Raw genomic sequence first — 22,823 nt, forward strand, 5'->3', positions numbered from 1 at the left:
ACCTCTCAGAGTTGGACCGGGTCCGGGCTGCAGATCTAGCTCAGGCAGACGCCTGGAACGTTCTGGAATATATTTGTTACAGATTAGGCAAAGCAGTTCAATAAAGCTGATTTCATTATGACCAAAAATATTTATAATATAAAAAGAACAGTATTCACAAATACAAATGCATGGGTACATTTAAATAAAGAAAAAACTGCAGAGGTAATGCAAATTTTGCCTGAATGATTCTGCCAGTCCAGACAGGAGCAAAGTCTAATGGATTTAATTAGTTTTAAAGGCCTGACTATAAATTTTAATATATAATCCTTTGTAATGATCAATAATGTTAGTGTTTTGATCATATCTTAAAACCTGACACGTTTTCCCACATTCAAACATATCTACAAAACAGTTTGCATGTATTTGGATATATTATCCTCTGAGGTACACAAGATACAAATCTATTGATTAGACTTTCATGGTCAAGCGAGCCGTCTAAGTTCTGTGAATTTGTGCTGCGCTGGGATGAAACGGGAATGGGGTTGAGATCTCTGGGGGCACAACACAGGGAACATCAAATATCTCATCACTTTTAAAGATCGTCCCCGCCTCCGCCTCCTCCTCTGCCTTTGGTACCCAACGTGACGCAGCCCACGCACAGCGGGCCAGAATATAAACTGACGCCGTGGCGGCAGCATGGTACGTTTTTACCAGAGGACGCCCATCATGAAGCTGCTGGCCCCCCTCGCGTGTCTCTGCCTGGCCCTCGCCCTGGCCTGGGCTGAGTAAGTACACTTAAAACCTGATAAGGTTCAAGTGTGAAAAAATATTCCATTGAGGTTTAAGTAACTCAAATATTTATGTATTTATTATTATTTAAATTTGATAGTACCATTTCATTCAGTAAACTGATTATCACATTCTAGTGGTCACAACTTTTAGCTCCTCAATTCATTTTAGGAAACCGATTTGCCTTAAACCATTTTAGTTGTCATAACTTAAATAACTCAACTTTAAGTTGCTTTAACACAATACAAACACAGACATCTTATACCAGCTTCAAACATTTATTTAATTCAATTTTGAGTTATCTTAACTGATGGCAATGAGTGACCACAACCTTTTCCAAAGTTTAAGTTATTTAAACTTACTTCTGTTATTAAGATGTACTGTTTTACAGTGAGGGGACAGTCAGGATCTTTTAGGATCTTTGAACATGTTTCCTACATTCTCTGATGTTGCTGGGGGGCTTGAGGTTGTTCCTGATGTGTGATAGTCAGTTTCTTTGCCCCAGTGAGAAAAAAAAGTTGATATTAATATTCAGCACATTATTTCTTTTACAATAATATGGATTATGTTTATTATTCTTATTATTTTTGCATTAAATGCACCCTTATCATCCATGTCCTGGTCCAGGTTTCTTCCCTCCTAAAGGGAAGTTTTTCTTGCCACTGTTTATGTAATAATTGCTCGGGGTTTCTGGAAAGATCCTAGAGACAACTTCTGTTGTAATAGATGCTAAAAAAATTGAAAAATGTAATTAAATGTAATAGAGAACTTTCAGCCTTTTTGTTTTCAGGATTTCATTTAGTGAGAATGTGAAAATGAAAACATAAGGTTCATCTTATAAGTTAGTTTTTTCTTGTAAAAAATTACATTTTCAGTTCACAAACTGGATTGTTGCTTAACTTTCATGAGCTCCATCTAAAATCTTAAACACTTAGACAACTGTTTGTAAAATGAAATGGAGAGCAAGAATTAACCTCATAATGTTCACTTTCCGTTCTCTTCACACAGGGATCTGCATGCATCAGGTGAGTATTCAGCAAGGAGCAAATCCACCTTCATATTTGTTACCACTTTACACACAACTTTCTTACTAATTAACTTGTGCATTCTGCAGCTGTCCTTGACCGTTGTAAAGGGCTGGAGATGGACGCTGTTGCTGTGAATGAGGAGGGAATCCCGTACTTTTTCAAGGGTAAGTCCTTCCTTATGAAATAAAACTGTGTTCATGTAACCGACTTCACAAAATGTTAGAGAAAAACAAGCATAATATTGTGTTGAAGGATTCAGTGCGGTTACATGGGAAGTTTAATTCCTCTTTAATTCAGAATTAAAATTAAACCCGATTTAAAATGAATAAAATTACCATGTAAACACCTAATTCTGAATGAAAATGGCCATTCCGAATTAGACTTAATTCCGAAGTAAGTGGCTGGTTTATTACAATTTTAAATCTGAATAGAATAATTCTGCGATCATGTAAACACTCATTCCTCTTTAAATTAATTCTGGTCTTTCTTTCTGCTCGTTCACTCGCCCGTCTGTCTCCATGACGCTTATATTCCACTGGGCTTGTTTTCCAAACAAAGTTTCAACATGGCAGCACGCAGTAAACGCTGGTCAAGAGCAGAGACCATTTATTTAATAAATAGCTTGGAGGACCTGGAAATAATTAAAAGAACAGATGGAAACAGGAAACATCAAAATTGTGAGCTTTTCAAAGTTGTAACGGCTAAGTTAGTTTTTCTTCCAGTAGACGTAACTTCCGGTCCGCCCCCCTATCCAATCAGAACCTTCCAAACCCCCAGACCTTAAGGGCGCGTTCAGACTGCAGGGAAATCTGATTATTATCTGATTCCTTCTCATATCCGATTTTCAGGCCTGACTGTCCACACTGTTTTTGCCGTAGCAACGACGTCGGAGCGGAGGCGTCACCCAGTGCGTGTATTGTGTGACGTCATGTAATTGCGACATTAAAAACAATAACAAGATGGAGCCAGCTCACATCAGCATAGTGGCCCTGGCACTGTCTAGTAGGGGGGTAGAGCATGTCAGGCGCACCAGGACTGCTGTTTTCAGCATCTTCCGACTGCTCCATACCTGTAACGTAGCTCCACAACTGGAAATGGGCGGGTGGTTTGGCGCATGGGTCTGGTCTGGCGTCGCGTAGAGTGACGTAACGGTCAGTCATATCCGATCTGAGTGTCTGCCCAAATGCGATATGAAACTACCTCCCGGAGGTGGTTTCGATCTGGTTTGCAAAAATCGAATCTCATGCGGTTTGGGACTGTTCAGACTTCAAAAGAGTCATCCAGTTTCAATCTTGATGGGCTAAAAATCGGATATTGGCTGGCAGTCTGAACGCGGCCTAAGAGGAATTGGATAAAGCCGATAAAACGTGTTTTCCATGTAAACCTCAATTCGGAATTACTATTTCCATGTAAACTCGAAGGAAAATAGTTTAATTCGGAATTATTTAATTCGGAATAATTCCTTCCGAATTAAAAACCATCATGTAACCGTGGCCTCTATGTGCTGCATGTCCTGCCAGGTGACCATGTGTTCAAGGGCTTCCACGGCAAGGCGGAGCTTGCCAACGAGTCCTTCGTTGAGCTGGACGAGCATCACCACCTGGGCCATGTGGAGGCTGCTTTCCGCATGCACTACGAGGACGAGCCCACCCACCATGACCACATGTTCTTCTTCCTGGTACAGTGCTGCAAGCTTTTCCTAGCTTTTCCCTTTTTGGCACTTTTACACTTGTACCTACTCAGCGCGACTCGACTCGCCTTGCCCTCGTTACTTTTTAGACACCCAGATCAGAAGTAGGAGGTTAGAGAGAAGCTGCTGTGATATATTTGATTGTGTGATCTAAATGAAGAAGACAACAACACTAAAGATGTAGAACATGGAGGAGATGATAGATGTGCTGCTGGATCTGTGGCTTGTGTTTGATACCAAGTTAAAAAATGAGAGTGAGAGAAGCTTCAAGTGGCGACACTTTTTTTTTTTGTCTCGGCGCTGCTGAAAAGTCAGCTGGAGCCGTGAGCAGCTATGAACCCCAACCCCCCGACCAATCGGTGTCCTGTAGTGTGATGATGTCAGATACAGCCGACTCAGCTGCTTAAAACCTCGACAGAATAGATACAGAAAAGTATCTTCTCGGCACGTTAGACCCCTAGTGGAAAAGAACCAAACTGAGTTGAGTCGGGCTGAGTAGGTGCTAGTGGAAAAGCGTCTTTGAGATCTTTTAAAAAGCACTCTATGAATAAAATCGATTATTATTATTATTAAAAGCGTAATTTGTCTCCTTTTTAAAAATCTCCAGGCATGCAAACCACTAACTGATCGATACCAGAGTCATGAATTCCTCATGTTAGCTTTGATAGTGTCAGTTTAATCTGGTATTTTGGTGATGCATTCCTGTAGGACAACAAAGTTTTCAGCTATTACCAACACAAACTGGAGGATGGCTACCCCAAGGACATCTCCGAAGTGTTCCCTGGAATCCCAGACCACCTGGATGCTGCGGTGGAGTGTCCCAAGCCGGAGTGTGAGGAAGACTCTGTCATCTTCTTCAAGGGTGAGGATGACGTTTTTCTAAAATCACTTCAAACTTGGTACAAACTTTGGCTCTTTGGCTTTTTAATCGTAAAAAGTGCGTATATAGTGTTAAACTAGTCCACCATTACTGAGTGCTATAAAGCCCTGAGGACATCAAGTAATAATAATAATAATAATTAAAGCTGCAAGCAGCGATGAACGGGCCCTCCACCCTTGTGCACATTCAGGCTGCAGTGGAAGCTTGTATGACTTGATGTAGATTCTTCAGGCCTGGACATTTAGCGGATGAAACCAGCCACGAATCTCTATATCAAACAAGTCTTTATTTCAAACCATTCAAAAGTTGTTGCAGAAAATAGGAACTATCACATATCGACCAATCAGAAAAAGGGGCGGGGCTAATTTGCACCAATTAAGGTGAAGGAGTCAAAACTGAGTCCGATGACACCACCCACGAGTCTGGCAGAAAGTTATGGTAGAAAGTAGGAACTATCAAATATGGACCAAACAGATCAAGGGGGGGGCGCGCTTTTTGGCGTCTAGCGTCGCCACGGTAACGCTTTTGACTGAGAAAAGTATTGCGTGTTGTCGCAGGATGGGTGCACACCTGGGTGCACGTTACAGTTCCCGCCAAAGAAAAATGGCCGACTTCCTGTTCGGTTTCGGCCATGGCGCCAAGAGACTTTTCTTTAAGTTGTGACATGATACAGGTGTGTACCGATTTTCGTGCATGTACGTCAAACTGTATTGTGGGGCTTGAGGCACAAAGTTTTCTAGGGGGCGCTGTTGAGCCATTTTGGCACGCCCATTAATGCAAACCATTAAATATCACATTTATCACCAGGCCTGGCTTGCGTCCAAAATTTGGTGACTTTTGGGGCACGTTTAGGGGGAAAAAAGGCCCTCCTTTCGTCGGAAAAATAAAAACAAAAAAGGAGAAAAAAAAATCCTACAGATACAATAGGGCCTTCGCACTGTCAGTGCTCAGGCCCTAATAATAATAGATTTTATTTAAAGGCGCCTTTCTTGGCACTCAAGGTCGCCATACACAACACATTAAAAAAATAAAAACAGCAGAACACATTTAAAAACTGCAGCAGTAAAAATAAAGAAAAAAAAGAAGCAACATAAAGAGGCAGATAAATAAAGCACAAGTGAGATAGGCAGTTTTGAACAGATGCTTTTTAAGTTGTGATTTGAAATGAGTGAATGTTTCTGAGTTGGGGTGGTCATCATTTTAACATTTAAATGCACGTTTGTTTGATTTGTAGGAGACGATATTTACCACTACAATGTGAGGACCAAGGCTGTGGATGAGAAAGAGTTCAAGACCATGCCCAACTGCACGTCTGCTTTCCGCTTCATGGACCACTACTACTGCTTCCATGGACACCACTTCTCCAAGTTTGACCCAAAGACCGGTGAGGTGCATGGCAGATACCCCAAAGAGGCCCGGGACTACTTCATGAGGTGCTCCACGTTCAGTAAGTTCTACTCTTATATTCTGTTGCAGTATTCAATCATTCATATCCTCCCCTAGCCTACAACTAGCAACCTTTTATTTGGACTCCTTTTCCGAAGGTTAAGTAATAATGCCGTTATGAGTTGAGTATATATATATATATATATATATATATATATATAATGTGTGTGTATATATGTATATGTGTAAGTATGTGTATGTATGCCATATCCAAAAAGTGCATGTGTATGTGTATATATGTATGTGTGTATGTGTACATGTGTATATATAGATATCTTTTGCTTTTTGTATAGAAATTTAATTAATTTTGATCATAATGAAATATAGTATAGGGGGTAGGATTTAATACGTTTTTACTTCTTCCTACTCCTTTTCAAGCATGTTAATTATGGTGTATGCATGTTTTTATATATATATTGTTGTCATTTTGCTTTCTAATTTACATTTATTTATTTTTGATTATTATTGTTTTGTTTCATGAATGATTGAAATAAAATTTCAATTCAATTCAATAGGTTTAGTGATGATAAAATAACCCCCCCTCACTTTGGCCATGATTGAGTAGTTTTAACCCCGCGGTAGACACGGTTGATAAAACTTTAACTTTGACTGATGTGTGTTTGCTGTCCAGGCGAGAACAGTGACCACGTGGAGCGGGAGCGCTGCAGCCGCGTTCACCTGGACGCCATCACGGCCGACGACGCTGGAGACCTGTACGCCTTCAGAGGTGGGACACAGGCCTTTTCACCGCATTATTTCTCTATTTAGGCGTAGTACCAGCTAGTGGTGAACCGTGAGCACGACCGCGACCACGACAGAGACAAGAAATCCCGGCGGAAAAAAGCAACAGTACAATGAATTGAAAGAGTTTAACAAGTGTAAATTTATTTAAAGCTGCAAGCAGCGATGAACCGGCCCTCGCGCAAGCAATTTCCACCAATAAAGGTCAAGGACTCAAAACAAAGTCCGATGACACCACCCATGACTCTTTATGTGAAACCATTCAAAAGTTATTGCAGGAAAATAATAACTATCACATATTGACCAATCAGAAGAAGGGGCGGGGCTAATTTTCACCAATTAAGGTGAAGGAGTCAAAACCGAGTCTGATGACAACCGGTTTCGGCCATGGCACCAAGAGACTTTTCTTTAAGTTGCGACATGATACAGGTGTGTACCGATTTTTGTACGTCAAACCGTATCGTGGGGCTTGAGGCACAAAGTTTTCTAGGGGGCGCTGTTGAGCCATTAGGCCACGCCCATTAATGCAAACCATTAAATATCACATTTTTCACCAGGCCTGGCTTGCGTGCAAAATTTGGTGACTTTTGGGGCACGTTTAGGGGGAAAAAAGGCCCTCATTTTGTTCGATGAAAAATAAAAATAAAAACATTTCCTAAAGATACAATAGGGCCTTCGCACTGTAAGTGCTCGGGCCCTAATTAACGATGACAAGAATGTAAACAAATAGACCATAACGTCAATAACATTCTCGCCAATAAGAAACATTCTCACCATTAACTTTGTAAAACTGGAGAACATTTAGGCTACATAGTTGAAATTAAATAAACATACTCTAAAGCTGAAATCTGGAAATATAAAATGAGGTCACCCAGAATGTGACGCTGCAGACACCGAGGGTCATGTCGTCACCACGGACAGCTATGAAATCATTCACACAAATACGTTCACATCATCATCAATCTAAAATACAATTTAAAAAATTACAAAGCTGGTAATGCAAAGACTATTTTTTAAAGTTGCAATCATGTGCAAATGTAATTTAACTCCGTCTCTCAACTGTGTCTCATCGCTCTGCAGAGATTTGATGTTGGGACTTCATGAAGGCCTACGATCTTTTGTTTTATTCCCGCCAACTTGAAATCAAACCGTGATTGGTGGATTTGCCAGTCACTCTCCACACCAGAACACACAGCTGGGCCTGAAGTCCTGACCAATGAATGAGCAGCTAACGGGCCTTAATAGAGACAGACCATTCTGATTGGATAACAGGTTTTCAGGACATGAACTTGACAGGAAACTTAATTTTAGAACATAGATGAGAGAAAATCTGTTAAATATATTGTATAAAATTAAATGAGATAGAAACTAAAAAATTAAACTTTATTATTATTATTACCATTATTATTATTATTACATTTATTATTATTTCTTATTTGTTAAGGCCTTCTCTGAAGGCGTAGAAGGCCCTGAAGATTCCCCACTGAGTACCAGCATGCATAGCGATCAGTGTACAGGTTGTTTTTACATTTCCGTCTTTGAGTAATAACTGAGACTTAGTCTGGCATGCAGTGTCCTCATAGCAGTGCTTTGCTGAACTACTGTACAGTACTTATAATTTTGATTCTCAGCTGTTGGTTTATACTGGTAATATCTAGCAGTATTGAATTCTTTTGTTGATATCTGAGACCCATCTGGAGGGTTTGCCAAGAAACAACAAGAAAAAGCAATGTTCTTACAGTGTTGCATCTTTATTTTGCAGGCCACCATTACATCCATAAAGACGAAGGCAACGACACGCTGCTGGCCGACACCATCGAGAACGACTTCAAGGAGCTGCACAGCGAGGTGGACGCCGTCTTCTCTCACGACGGTCATCTCTACATGATCAAGGTAGAGTGAAGCTGCAACAAACCCCTGTGGACGCCGTCGTCATCGCTCCTTCTCTAAAGGCTGAAACACACTTCATGTTTCTTCTCCAGGATGAGCATTTATTCCTCTACACTGTTGGGGAGCCACACGTGCACTTGGACGGATACCCCAAGCCTCTGAAAGAGGTGCTGGGGATCGAAGGACCCGTGGACGCTGCGTTCGCCTGTGGTGGCAGCGACATCGCTCACATCATCAAAGGTAAACACGGTCCCAGTCCAACTGTTAGGCTATGGTTCAAATATCTGAATGTGTAATCAGAAACATGATCAGGATCAGAATCTGAATGTGTTATGAATGTCGTCTTTGGTGGAACTGTTGTGTCTACACTTACAAACCACATCCACTGAGCTGAGCTTCCAAATGAAGCCAAACAAATGGATTGGATGTAATTGTATGTATTTGATTTGAAGATTTTATTTCGAACATGCATGATAAAAAAGCGTCCAAAAAAACATGCTGGAAACGGAGTAGGAATGAAGTAACCACTTATCCAGTCCTACCCCTGAATCTACATACATTCTTACATATAATAAGACAGGTTTTAATAACTGTTCAATACAGTGATATAATACTCATTTATATGTATATATAAATATAGTCAAAATCAAAACAAATCAAGGCAACAAAAGAAAACAAACAAACTCCCAGCATTTAGTTGTGCTACTATGTATGTATGTAATAATAGAAGTAATTATAATGTATAGTATTACATTATCATTACTTTACTATAATACTACAATATAATAGAGAACAATAGACAGCAATGGTATAACAATATACTTGAATAACTATATATAAGAGTAGATATGCTATATATACTGGTTCATATATTTACCTCCAATTATATACATAAAAATTACTATAAATCTATATATCGACAATGGATGACTTCATGGTACCATCATGATTTTAGTAGTATTAGGGCCAAACTAAGACAAAAAAAATGGAAATTACGAGAATAAAGTCGTAATATTACGAGAATAAAGTCGTAATATTTTGAGAATAAAGTCGTAATATTAAATATATTATAAATATATAAATATAACTTCATAAGATGCTCAATATTCCTCATTTTAACACAGGGAGAAGATGCTCTTCCTGTTAGAGTTCTTATAAATTATATTCTCATAATATTACGACTTTATTCTCATAAATTATGACTTTATTCTCGTAATGTTACGACTTTATTCTCATAATATTACGACTTTATTCTCCTAATATTACAACTTTATTCTCATAATATTACGACTTTATTCTCCTAATATTATGACTTTATTCTCATAATATTACGACTTTATTCTATTACGACTTTATTCTCGCAACATTATGTGACATCGTAATTTCCAATTATTTTTTTTTGTCTTAGTTTGGTCCTAATACCCTAATACGTTCCGGCTAACGGCTCTTCCTGCCTTCTCTCCTCCAGATCAGCACATCTACGACGTGGATATGAAAGCCACTCCTCGCGTCGCGGGGAATCAGCGCCCCATCAGCCTCTTCAAGAAGGTGGACGCCGCCATGTGCGGCCCCGGCGGCCTGAAGGTGATCGTGGGGAACCACTACTACCACTTTGAGAGCGTCATGCTGTTCATAGCCAGCAAGGCCCTGCCCGAGCAGCACAGAGTCTCTCTGGAGCTGTTCGGCTGCGACCACTAAAAGGCCTCCTTCATGGGACTGAATGAATGCTGCATGACTTCACAAACAACACACAGAACAAAGAAAACAGCAGCACCGACCACATCTGGCGAGAGGCTCCACACCAAGTCGCCAGGGTTTCCACTACACGCTCTGACAGACAATGTAGTGTCAATAAACTTGGTTCCTTTCTGCCTCTTACCTCAAAATAAACCGATATATACTCTATTTCTGCTAGAAATCATCATACCAGCTCTCTGTGTGCTATTGGGAAGTTCAAAAGTACTGCATGATTTTCTGTGATTCATTTTGTACAGTGTTGTTGTGAATAAAGAGGCGTGTCAACTAACATCAGACTGGACCTGGGAATGTGGAAAACTCAAATGTGATATTTCAGTTTTTCTTCTTTAATAAATTTGAAAAAAATAAATCTATGTTTCTGTTTTTTTCTGTCACGATGGGGTGCTGAGTGTGTGAGAAACAAAATGAACTTGTTTGATTTTAGCAAATGGCTGCAATGTAACAAAGAGGGAACAATGTAAAGGGGTCTGAATAATTTCCATACCCACTGGTGCTCATTTAATTCCATAACTCATCAATAATATCCTCAGAAGCTTCTCAGGCGCTTGAAGTCTGAAATACAAACTTTAAAGGCAAGGCAACACTGCAAAAACTCAAAATCTTACCAGGAATATTTGTCTTATTTCTAGTTAAAATGTCTAATTTTTAGTCAAATAATCCCATTACACTTAAAACAAGAGTCATTACCAGAAACATAACTTGTTATTTGACAATTTTCACCTGTTCCAAGTGAATTTTCACTTGAAATAAGTAGAAAAATCTGCCAGTGGGACAAGATTTATCCACTGGCAGATTTTTCTACTTATTTTAAGTGAAAATACTTGAAACAGGTGAAAATTGTTGTTTTTTCCAGTGATGAGTCTTGTTTTAAGTTTAATGAGATTTTTTTGACTAAAAATGAGACATTTTAACTAGAAATAAGACAAATATTCCTGGTAAGATTTTGAGTTTTTGCAGTGAAGGCAAGTTTATTTGTATAGCACAATTCAACACAAGGTAATTCAAAGTGCCTTACATCAACATTAAAAGCGGCAAAACACAATAAAAACATAAATAACAAATAAAAGTAAATAAAATGATAAGAAAAGAGGTAAAATAATAAAAGCACAAGTAGTTAAAAAGTAAGGGCAGTAGATTACAGCAGGTTCATCTCATTCTTAGAATGGCAAAAATTACATTTCTATACGGTCAAAACGTACAAAGACCGGGTCAAATACAGTATTACAAAAGTAATCTGTAACAATTTGTACAGTGAATTAAACCAATTTGACAATTCTATGCCACAATGCCTGTTTGCTGGTCCTTTTTTCACACAACTGATGAGAATTACGTTTCTATACGGTCACAACGTACAAAACCGGGTCAAATACAGTATTACAAAAGTAATTTCACAAAAGTGAAAGATGAACCATCCATTAGTCACTTCTTTCAGATAAGATCAAACCATTTTACTGATAACCAGAAAGGGTTATGAGATCCAACATGTCCAATATTCATTAATATACTGATAAAAATAGATGTTCCTTTGCTGAACTGCTTTGCATCGATTCACTGTCTAAAAGTTCCTGCACAAAGGTTTCTTAATGGATATAATAGTTTGTTGTAACACCAAGAATTTAAAGGTTTGATGTTATCAACGTCTGAAAAAACATACAGTATCAAACTCTTGGCCAGTAGGGGCTGCAAGAGCTCCACTTCATGAACAACTGCAACGCTGAAACATTATCTCCTCTTTGTGTCATTTAGCTCAGACAATCCACTGCACATCATCTTATTGTTGTGAGACATAGAGCGAGATTTGAGTTCACTTCAGGGAGCATTAGTGCTGACCTGAAATGGGAAGGTATTTTCATGTGAACTCCCACTGACAAGGCAGGAATTCAGTGAGCAGAAACCTGTTGTTTCCAATCCGGTGAAAAACCCTGAAAAGGTGAAAAACTATTTATTGCAGTATAAAAACATGCCTTTCCAAACAGGCAAAAGACTTATTTTTCAAGCTTGAGATTTAGATTGAAATCTTTAATGTTCTAAATGTTTTGCAGTTGAGAAAACTATATTTACATTTTTTTGCAAATTAACGACCAGCCGGAAATATCAGCAAGCGTTCTATGGGAAGCTGGGAAAGCAGTAATGCGAGGCAAAATAATTTCCTTTTCGTCAAATAAAAAAAGAAAAGACAACTTAAAAACAAAAGAATTAGAAGGTGAAATAAAGACGCTAGAGGAGGCCTTCCAGACTTCTGCAGATGAACGTATCCTTAGCAAAATAAGGAAAACTAAAATAGAATTAAATAAAATAATTGACGCAAAAACGCAGTTTCTAGTACAAAGGCTTCGCCTGGAAAACTTTGCACATGCTAACAGATCAGGAAAATATTTAGCCAATCAATTAAAAATAAACAAAGAAAAAACAACCATAACATCTATTAAGGACCAGTTAGGGGAAGTTACACATGATCCCTGTTTAATAAATTCAATCTTTAGAGACTTTTACTACAAATTATACTCGTCACAAATTGAACCATCTGATCAATCCATTAATGAGTTTCTTGGAGAAATTAACCTGCCAAAGTTACATCAGGAACAGGTTACGAATTTAGATTCACCACTCTCAATAGGAGAACTCCATGAAGCTCTTCAACATATGCCCAATAATAAAGCTCCGGGCCCAGACGGTTTCCCAGCTGAATTTTATAAGGAATTCTGGAGTATATTAGCACCAACATTTTATAAAATGATTCTAAATATTAGGGAAAATAAAAGCTTACCCTTAAATATGAACTCTGCTAATATTAGTCTTTTATTAAAACCGGATAAAGATCCCTTGCTCCCATCGAGCTACCGCCCAATTTCATTAATAAATGTAGACCTTAAAATAATTAGCAAGGCCCTTACTGAACGTCTGAAAAGAGTCACCCCTTCTATTATACATCCGGATCAAACAGGCTTTATTAAAGGTAGACATTCCTCTACTAATATTCGCAGATTATTAAATATTATAGATTATTCCAGTATCAATAAACAGGAAACTATTATTATATCCTTAGACGCGGAAAAAGCATTCGATAAGGTAAATTGGAAGTTTCTATTGGCAACCTTACATAAATTTGGATTTGGTGAATCTTTCATTGACTGGGTAAAAATATTATACAGCTCTCCCAAGGCACGTGTAAGGACAAATGATCAAATCTCTACAAGTTTTACCTTGCAAAGAGGCACTAGACAGGGTTGCCCTCTATCTCCCTCATTATTTGCAATATTTATCGAACCTTTAGCAGCAGCTATTAGACAAAATCAAAATATTAAAGGTATACAATGCAAAATAGTAGAGCACAAAATAAGTCTTTATGCGGATGACGTACTCCTCTTCCTCCAGAACTCACGATCTTCACTATCACAGACAATTGCACTTATAGAGGGATTTTCATCTCTGTCTGATTATTCTATTAATTGGTCTAAATCCACCGTTTTGTGCGTGAACTGCAATTTTAGGAATATATCCAATACTCAATTACAATCAGGGAACATTAGATATTTAGGCATAAACATCTCCCCTAGGCTGTCAGAGTTAATAAAATTAAATTATGTTCAACTTATAAAGAAAATAGAAGATGATCTTGCTAGATGGAGCTCTCTCCCCATTTCACTCATGGGTAGAATAGCCACCATTAAAATGATGGTTTTACCAAAAGTAAATTATTTTTTCTCAATGATACCATTCAAACCCCCTATTTCCTGGTTTAAATCGCTGGACTCAGGTGTTTCAAAATTTCTGTGGAAAAATAAAACTCCACGCATTAGTTTAAAGACATTGCAGAAATCTAAAGAATATGGAGGTTTAGAGCTACCTAATTTTCAGTATTACTTCCTTGCCAATAAATTACAGTATATTGTAAAATGGTCAAAGGATCATCCTTTAGATAGTCAATGGCTGGACTCAGAGCAAGTGTTTTGCAACGAACTAGAAATCTCAGAGTTACCATTTATTAGTCAAAGTATCAAACGTCATCAATGTTTCAAAAGCATTAATATTAGCACAACTTTATTAGCTTGGTGGGAATTTCTTAAAGTAGCTAAAATTTCACTTTTTCCATGTGACCGTACACCCATATGGAACAACCCAGACATCGTGAAAAATGATAAAAAGATGGTTAACTTCGTTCAATGGAGAGATCAAGGAATACGGTATTTACAGCACGTAATTGTAGGAGGACAGTTTGTACCTTTCAATACACTTATGGTTCAATACGGAGTTAGCAGGAGTAAATTTTTAGAGTATCAACAACTCAAGGCCATAATAAATAAAACATACAAAATTAGACAATTAGACTTACAACTTCCCGCTAAGATAATAGATTTATTAAATCTAAGCAATTTAAAGTTGTTATCAAAACTTTACAGGTTAGTGTCTAAACTGGACGAGTCAGTCTCTCTCCCGATCTCCAAGTGGGAGGCGGATCTCTCTCTGAATACCGACCAGCTTTCTTGGTCACAAATATGCTTAAATACGTTTACTATGACTAAAAACCCAAACTTACAACTTATACAGTATAAAGTTCTTCATAGAATACATTATACTGGACAAAGGATGTTCCAGATGGGCTTTGTCACCTCTAATATCTGTTCACAATGCACAGAGAACACCCCAGATAATTATATGCATGCTTTATGGTTCTGTACACCGGTACAGAGGTTCTGGAAGGAGATTTGTGAGGATTTATCCACATGGATCGACCACAGAATCCCAGTGTGCCCCACGGTGTGTATATTAGGTCACCTGGGAGACACTCAAATAGATCCTAATTGGACACACCGGGTTCTCACTGCCTTATGTATCGCAAAGAAAACCATTCTAGTAAATTGGAAACAAAAATCCAGTTTATGTATTAACCATTTTAGGAATCTTTTATCAGATCATATTAGTAGTGAGATAATGTCTGCCTCCACTGAACAACACTCGGCTGAATTGCACTCTCTGTGGTCCCCGATTATTGGCTTCGTTACCTAGTGGGGGCGGGGGGGTGGTGATCTCGTAGCCCTTGGGGTTGGGGGTCGGCTTGGGGGGTCTGGGGCGCGGGCCTCTGGTGGCCCCTGGGGGGCGGTGGGTGGGGCCGCGGGGTCCTGTCCCTGGCCGGTGGGGGCCTTGGGGGCCTGTGGGGGGGGGGTGCCTCATGGCGGTGGGGGGGGGTGGCTGGGGAGGGCTCGGGCGGGGGGCGGTGGCTTGGGCGTCTCCGGGCCTCCTGGGGGGGGCTGGGCCGTGGACGTGGGGGTCCCACCCGGAGGGCTCGGTCCTGCCTGGGTGGGGGGTGGCTGTCTGCGCTGGGGGGGCATTGCTGCCTTGGTCCTCCGTCGCTGGGCGGGGGCCGAGTGCCCCTGCGGATGTGGGGACTCCGACACTTGGGGTGTCCGCCGGGGTGGCCTCGGGGGGGGGTGGGGCCGGGTCCGGAGATCGGGCCTCCCCTGACCGGGGGGCGCACGGGCGGGCGCGGCGGCGGGGGTGGCGCCATTCCCAGGTATCTATGTCTTATGTTGTCAGTATGAATGGGAGGATGTTGGACCGTTTCCCCCTCCGTCTGGGGGCTCCGGCGGCTCCGGGGGCGCCCGTGGAGGTACGGTGGGGCCCTGGCCCGGCTCGGGGGGCCGGCCCCCGTCTACTGGATGGCCGGTGGGGGGACGCGGGTGTCTTATCAGGGCCAGCTTTGCTGGTCCTGCCTCCTGGCTTCGGCCTCCGCTCCCCCTCTTGCCCCCCCTACACGATTCATACGCACATAGGCGAAAGGCGGGGGGTCCGGGTCGTGGGGGGCACTGTCCCGCGTGGCCCGGCACTCCCCGCCTCACGGTTTTAACAGCAAACTAGACACTGCACATTCAACACTTTATAAATACACTTGACAAGGACACGTAGTTCGGGAGGGGGGGGGGTCGGTGTCAATCGATACTTGGCCCTCCCTCCTCCCTGTTTTTATGGCATTAATCACATGCACTCAACACAAGGGGCGGGAGGGGGTCCCACATCACCCGCGTTCCCTCACCGGCCTGGGCCTCGGACGGGTGGGTCGGGTTACCCGGGCCTGGCGGGGCCCGCCGTGCAGCCTGGGGTGCCTTCTGGCGGTGCTGGACCCCCCCGGGGAGGGGGAAACGGTGCGTGATTGTATGTCTGTGTCGGTGAGAATGCGGTATGGAAGGATCCTGCCATGGAGGATTTGAGCCTCCATTGGCAGGACATCAAAAACTTAATAATTTATCAATATTATATTATACAAAGATGGTTATTATTATTATTATTATTATTATTATTATTATTAGTATTATTATTATTATTATTATGTATAGTATATTATATTATTATTAGTATAGGTATCGGATAGGTGAATGGATGAATGAATGGGATGCCTGGGTCTGGGGCCCTCCGTTGTCGGGCCTGCGCGGGTGTCGCCTTGTTGGGGGGTTCCCTCTCTCCGGGCCCGTCTCCGGTCCCCCCCGCTGCCTCTACGGCGGGGCGCCCCTCTGGTCTTGGAGGGCCACTTTCGTGGGGGACGGGTGCGCCTGCCCGCGTCGGCGGCCGGGGCGGCTCTGTCTCTCCGGGCAGGCTGGCCCCCTGCCGGGTGGGGGTCGTTGGCCTGAAGGGTGAGGGCCTCCTGGCCGCGTGTCCGGCCCGGACCGGGTGGCCGGGGATTGCCTGGGTCGCGGTCCGCCGCCGCGGGATCCCTGGCTGCTTCTTTCCGCGCCGTGGGGGCCCCGCCCGCGGGCCCCCTCGGCCGCCGCCGGGCGGGGGGGGGGGCCTCGCAGGCGGTGGGTTGCCTCCCTCCTGCTTCTCCCCTCTGTGGGGTTTGCCGGTGGCCTGGGTTCCGGGCTCTTCCTTGTCGGCCTCTGGTCTCGCGGGTGGCGGGGTCGCTCCCCCCCCTCCCCCACTATAGATACACTTCAGGTGGAGCTTTGTTTGGTTTATTACACACACACACACACACACACACACACACACACACACACACACACACACACACACACATACACACATATAGTCATTTAGTCACATGCACACACACACACACACACACGCATGATCATATACATACACACACACACACATAGACATACACACTGGCTTGTTCACCTGCATGCTGGCTCTCTAGTTTTTGGGCTTAGGTAGCGGTAGCGATAGCTTAGCTCAGACTGCGATCAGATCTCAAGATTTAGGTCGATTGCTGTTCGTGTTTTGGTTGGCTCCGTGCCGGTTTCGTGCTTTGTTTGTGGTTTTTTGTTGCAGATTTCCAGTGCTTGACGTGTGTCTCCGTGTGTTCCTGCTTCCTGGATTGGCAGTGGATGTCGTCACCCCCCCCCCCCCCACCCCCTCCCCCCCCCCAAAAAAAAAAAAAAAAAAAAAAAAAAAAAAAAAAAAAAAAAAAAAAAAAACACTGGGTTTGTATGTGTATATTTATGTATGTGTATGCATATGTGTGCGTATATATATGTATATATTACATATAGTAATAATGCACATATATACACTTTTGGTTTCTACCGTCATGGTATCAATCAATAATATGTGTGCAGACAAGGTAAAAGAAAAAAAAAAAAAAAAAAAAAAAAAAAAAAAAAAAGAGAAAACTATATTTAAAAATGTTTAGATCAATGTCATTGCAGCCTGGTATTCAAATACTCTCATGTGCAGATGGGGTCAGATCTGCTCTGGATAGTTTCACTTCAGTGTCTTGTAATGTAAACAAGGCTTTTTTGGCAACATTTTAAACAATGTTTTTTTCATTTTGTCATTTCATATGATTCTCAGCAATTCAAAGTCTAATAAGCATTAACTGTTGGCCTCCGAAATATTCAGAGAAGTTGTGGTTTCCTGACCTGGAATGCATTGTGCAGCTCTAAAATGAGGCAATGCGATGATGTCAGTTTCATGACGGTGGCTGAAGCCTCCAATAACAGCAGGCTCCGCTGGATCACACAATCCCTTACTTCACCCACTGGTTGCTGCATGACAATGGCAGCAGAAACACTGAGCCCCTTCACCAGTCCTCATATGATGCCACGCTCAGTCGCTGGGGCTGCCAGGCCAATCATATGCATGCATCAAACGTGGATAATGTGTCTAATGAGAGGAACGCTGTTTGACGGAGAACAGAGAGGGCCGCTACTTTCATTATGAAAAAGCAGGATTGTGAAAAGGGCTTCCTGATGAGGGACTTGTCTGTATAAGCATTATCACCTTCTAAAGGTATTTCTGAAATCAAATTTAAATTAATGGCTGGTACTTCCCAATTTACGACATAAGACTATTTCCACATCCAGACAACTTTCCGTCTCATCAAAACAAATCCAGCAGAACTTCATGTGTATAAGAGGTGCTCGATACATAAACATATAAGCTGTGTCCGAAATCCCATACTTCCACCCTAATGAGTAGCAAAAACAGTATGAGAGATTTTTTTGTGCATCCGAAACATTAGTACGTACTCAATAGTATGTACTATCCATACTCATTCTGGGGAAATGTATTAGTGTGGATTGATGGACACCAGCCCCCGGGTCTGGCACTCAGAAGGCGCGCCGATTTTTCCCAGTGGCCAGCCGCGGTACTGCAACAGAAAATCCCATGTGGCCCAGAAAGCTTTTTTCCCATAGACTGCAATAGTAAAAGAGAAGCCTCTAAAACTGTTCACAGGACACCTCCAGCTGTAATCACCGGCTATTACTAATCTTTGTATTCTATATTTTTAAGTCATGGACTTTATATCTGTCAAAAATGTTTTATAACGGCCAGAAAAGTCAAAGAAAAGTCTCTTTCTGGGCGTGATGTCACGGATGACGTCACAGCCGTGTCCGTGCATTCCACGGATGTTTATATTAATATATATTATGTAATTATATTATATTAATACATTAATAATATATGTAATACTATACATGTAATAATATACATTAATTAAGATATTATATTAATACATATTATATTAATACTCGCGTCATTGCCCCGGGGCATGATGGGAGGCCCCAGAGCATCATGGGAGGTGACTCAACTGCGCATGCTCTATGGGCCGCTGTATGCGGAAGTAAACCCGGAAGTCAGAGATTTTTTCGGTTTATGCGCTGGCTGAGCAGAATGCATTGAAATGAATGGGCGGCCATTTTTGACGTCCCATCCAGTTTTATAATACATCCATGATGGACACTAGCTAAGCAGAAACTTCCCACAATGCAATGCAGCGGTGTTTGGTTGCTAAGTGCTGCGCAGATACGTATATGTCATAAGTATAATATTAAGTATAATAATATTATTATATAATATTAATATTATAATATTTGTATATAATAATATTATATTATTTCATCTTGTTTGGGCCAGGATAAACGGGAAAGAGCGGAGCAGAGCTGCTACTGCTGCTGTGACACGTCACTTCCTCCCAATGGCAGGAAGTGCCGTGTGGCTCTGAGTAGTACGTCCAACACAGCAAAAAAAACAGGGTTTACGGCTGTGTATACCCCCGGTATTTCAGGTGCTAGCACGGGAATTTATGTAAGGTAAACCAGCCGAAAACTAAAAATTTCCCCGGTCCGGAAACACCCGTATTGTACTGGGACCTCCTGCTGTGTTTGGAGTAGCCAGCTCAGCAGGGTGCCATGCTGGCTATTGTCACACAAAGGTGTGACATTCCAGACTTGAGGGGGGTGGGGGGGTGGGGTAACTTCACCCCGCCCAAGCCTCACCCCCCCCCACCCCCAAGCCCCACCCCCCACCCCCCCAACCCTCACCCCCCAACCTCCCCCAACCCCCACCCCCCCAACCTCCCCCAAGCCCCACCCCCCCAAGCCTCACTCCCCAACCCCCCCCCCCAAGCACAGCAACCTCTACTGGTGCAAAAGAAAATTGCACCCGAGAGGATTACTGCAAGCTACCTGCAGTTTACCAGGCTACAAATACATGCACATTTCAGAAATCAAATAAGCAACCACCTCAGTACAAGTAAATGTATTTATTGCAGAAAATTAAAACACAGTATTCCAAAAAGTTCGTCAGACAGCATCTACGACGCCATCTTCTTCTTCTGACATCAGGTCAAGGGTTGCACGCGCCCACGCAGCCATTTCAGCGGGAGTCTGTACACATCTAGCCCTGGAGGCCAGCAACTGCAAAATATAGAGTAGCAATTAAAATGTGTATAATTTTTACCAATATTCAATTAACACTAAATTAAAAACATCTCAGTTCCATATACTGTAACTCACTAACCCAAATATTGCTGTAACTTACCCTTGTTTTCCGTTGTCTAGTCTTCATTGCATTGTTTAATTTCTTTTTCTGGGGAGCATTTTCTGGCTGATCGAGACGATGGCTCCTTTTCAAAGACTCAAAATAAGTCTTGCAAGCAGCTAAAGCACAAGCAAAAATACAATTAGAATTTAATTAGTTTCAATATCTATTCAAAGCAATTCTAAAAGAACAAGGATGGATGTGCCTTTCTTTTTACCTGTTATCACGTCGCTGTCTGTGTCAGGAAAAGCAATGCCGACCTGCTCCAACATGTATGTCGTAACTGCAAGGTTATGTGGAGAATTGATACTGTTGGGAAAGAGAGGAGCCAACTTAGTTGATTAAAAACAAACTCAAACCCCAAAGCAACCTTTTATTTATTTTTGTGTGGAGAAAATAGATCTAGATCACACGTGACTACACTGAGCACACGTGACACGTTACTAAGAATACTATAGAAATATTGATTTAATATAAATACCATGTCATAGCTATCTGTTTCTGGTTATTTTCATATAAAAGTACGTTTTTCAATGTTTATAATTATTCACAAGTATGCAGTGTCATAACTACATCTCTGACGTTGATAAAAAAACCAAACTGTTTGAAAATCTTTTGAGAATTGAGCAAGTTAAGGTTGTTTAAGCAGTACATGCACCATTAAACACAATGTTAGAGTGAGCGAGCTCTCCTGTGGCAAGATGGCCGCCGTGTGACGACGTCGCTCTGCATTGGCAGCAGCGCGGACGAGTCATCTAGCCTTTAATAAAGTCCATAGACATATATAAAGTTTATATATGTCTATGGACCGACCCATCACTACTAAATCAGTTTGGCTTTTCAACAATTTCTTTCCTAATGCCGTTTATTCATTTATTTTTTATTTTGCTGTGGTAAATTACAGTGATTACAAACAAAAAACATATATTTACCTTTGTTTTGGATCCAGCTTCATAGCGTTTTTTTCAGAATTGTGTAAACGTCTTACAGCCTCCTGTATAGATTAATAATACAAAGTTAGTGTGATTCTAAAAGTATTTAAGCATTATTGCCTCATGTGGACATGCAGTTAAATGTAAAAGGAATTGTGCACAGTCCTTATAGTCATAAGCAAACTTACTTACAGCAACACATGTGTTCTTTGCTCTTTTAATCCGTTTTGCGGGTGTGGAATCGAAGCTGAAAGTTTCAACACAATCAGAGGTTCTTCACTTCCTCGTCCAGTAGTTCAAATCTGCCGTCGATGTCCTGTAGTCTGCGCTCTCTTTTCAAATCTGCTGTCCACTTTTTCTTCGAATTTCAATATTTGTCGCGACAAAGAATTTAAAGCATTAACAACAACAGATACACCTGAACCGGGACTTTCTCGTGGGGAAGAAGACGGAGTTGGCCGTCCTCGTCGCTCTGCTGCAGGTCTGGTCGGAGTAACATCTGCTTCAGGTTGATTTGGATAAAAGCACAAGGACCGTTTATGCGACATGTTTTACAACAACGCAGCAGTATCTCCTCAAAAGCAAAAAAAAGTTCTACCGGGCGGGAGCAAAACAAACAGTAACTAACTAGGACAAACTTTAAAGACCCCCGCAACTCTCAACGCTGTGAGACAGGAACCAATCACATTGCTGAATCAATTCTTAGCCACGCCCCCGCAATAACATGCGCTGTGATTGGTCTGTCAGGACTGTAACAGTAAAAAGTGGGGTCAGTAAACTCCCGATTACAGCTCAGAAATGGCCGTATTTCACAGTAAACTTCTTTCACCAGTAAATTCCCAATAACAAAAAACAACATTTAGTTGAACAATTAACTAAACATAGCCTGCTCAAACTAAGCAGTCAGACTTTGTGTGGTGTTCCTGAACAGCAAATGTAGCTTTCTGGTAAAAATGTGATTGTGTTGCAAAAGTGTTTTTGTAGAAAGAACACTGAAGTAAATGAGGTCAAGTTTGTGATCTGTTCATGATGGTCTACACATTCCAGTGATAGGCCCTATCTCCATTTGCTATTCACGTTGGCCAATTGGGCATAAACAGGTTGGGGGAGTTTGAATGGTAACTCACAGAAGTGTTGATGGCCGTTTGATGGCTCTCGATGGCTGCATTTTTTGAACAAAGGCCTAAAGGTCCCCTGCTGTTCCTCTACCCGTGGCAAAAAAGTGGGGTCAGTAAACTCCCGATTACAGCCCAGAAATGGCCGTATTTCACAGTAAACTTCTTTCACCAGTAAATTCCCAATAACATCCACATACACCCAGCAAACACAAACATTACCGGTTAAATGCTATGTCAGCATATTCCCATAAACTCATCTTTTCGTGCTGTGCAAATTAATGCACACTACTGATATTTACTCAAAAGTGT

General features: G+C 41.5%; 1 protein-coding gene and 1 long non-coding RNA gene across 2 annotated transcripts; one reads left to right on the forward strand and one right to left on the reverse strand.

The window, feature by feature from the left end:
* Positions 1-658: 658 nt before the first annotated feature.
* Positions 659-10,553, forward strand: hpxa (hemopexin a). Its single transcript, XM_061723063.1, has 10 exons — positions 659-767; positions 1,780-1,796; positions 1,886-1,963; positions 3,320-3,477; positions 4,198-4,351; positions 5,604-5,816; positions 6,447-6,542; positions 8,319-8,449; positions 8,539-8,686; positions 9,915-10,553. Exons 1-10 carry the CDS (start codon positions 679-681, stop codon positions 10,142-10,144), a joined length of 1,314 nt encoding a protein of 437 aa, XP_061579047.1. The 5' UTR covers positions 659-678; the 3' UTR covers positions 10,145-10,553.
* A 9,732-nt stretch (positions 10,554-20,285) lies between these two features.
* On the reverse strand, positions 20,286-20,775 carry LOC133446324 (uncharacterized). Its single transcript, XR_009782827.1, has 3 exons — positions 20,682-20,775; positions 20,465-20,583; positions 20,286-20,340 (listed from the first exon to the last, which is right to left on the reverse strand). It is a non-coding gene; the product is annotated as an uncharacterized LOC133446324 (long non-coding RNA).
* Between the last annotated feature and the right edge of the window lie 2,048 nt (positions 20,776-22,823).

Source organism: Cololabis saira, chromosome 6, assembly GCF_033807715.1.
Source record: "Cololabis saira isolate AMF1-May2022 chromosome 6, fColSai1.1, whole genome shotgun sequence".
In the NCBI taxonomy this organism is placed as follows: Eukaryota; Metazoa; Chordata; class Actinopteri; order Beloniformes; family Belonidae; genus Cololabis; species Cololabis saira.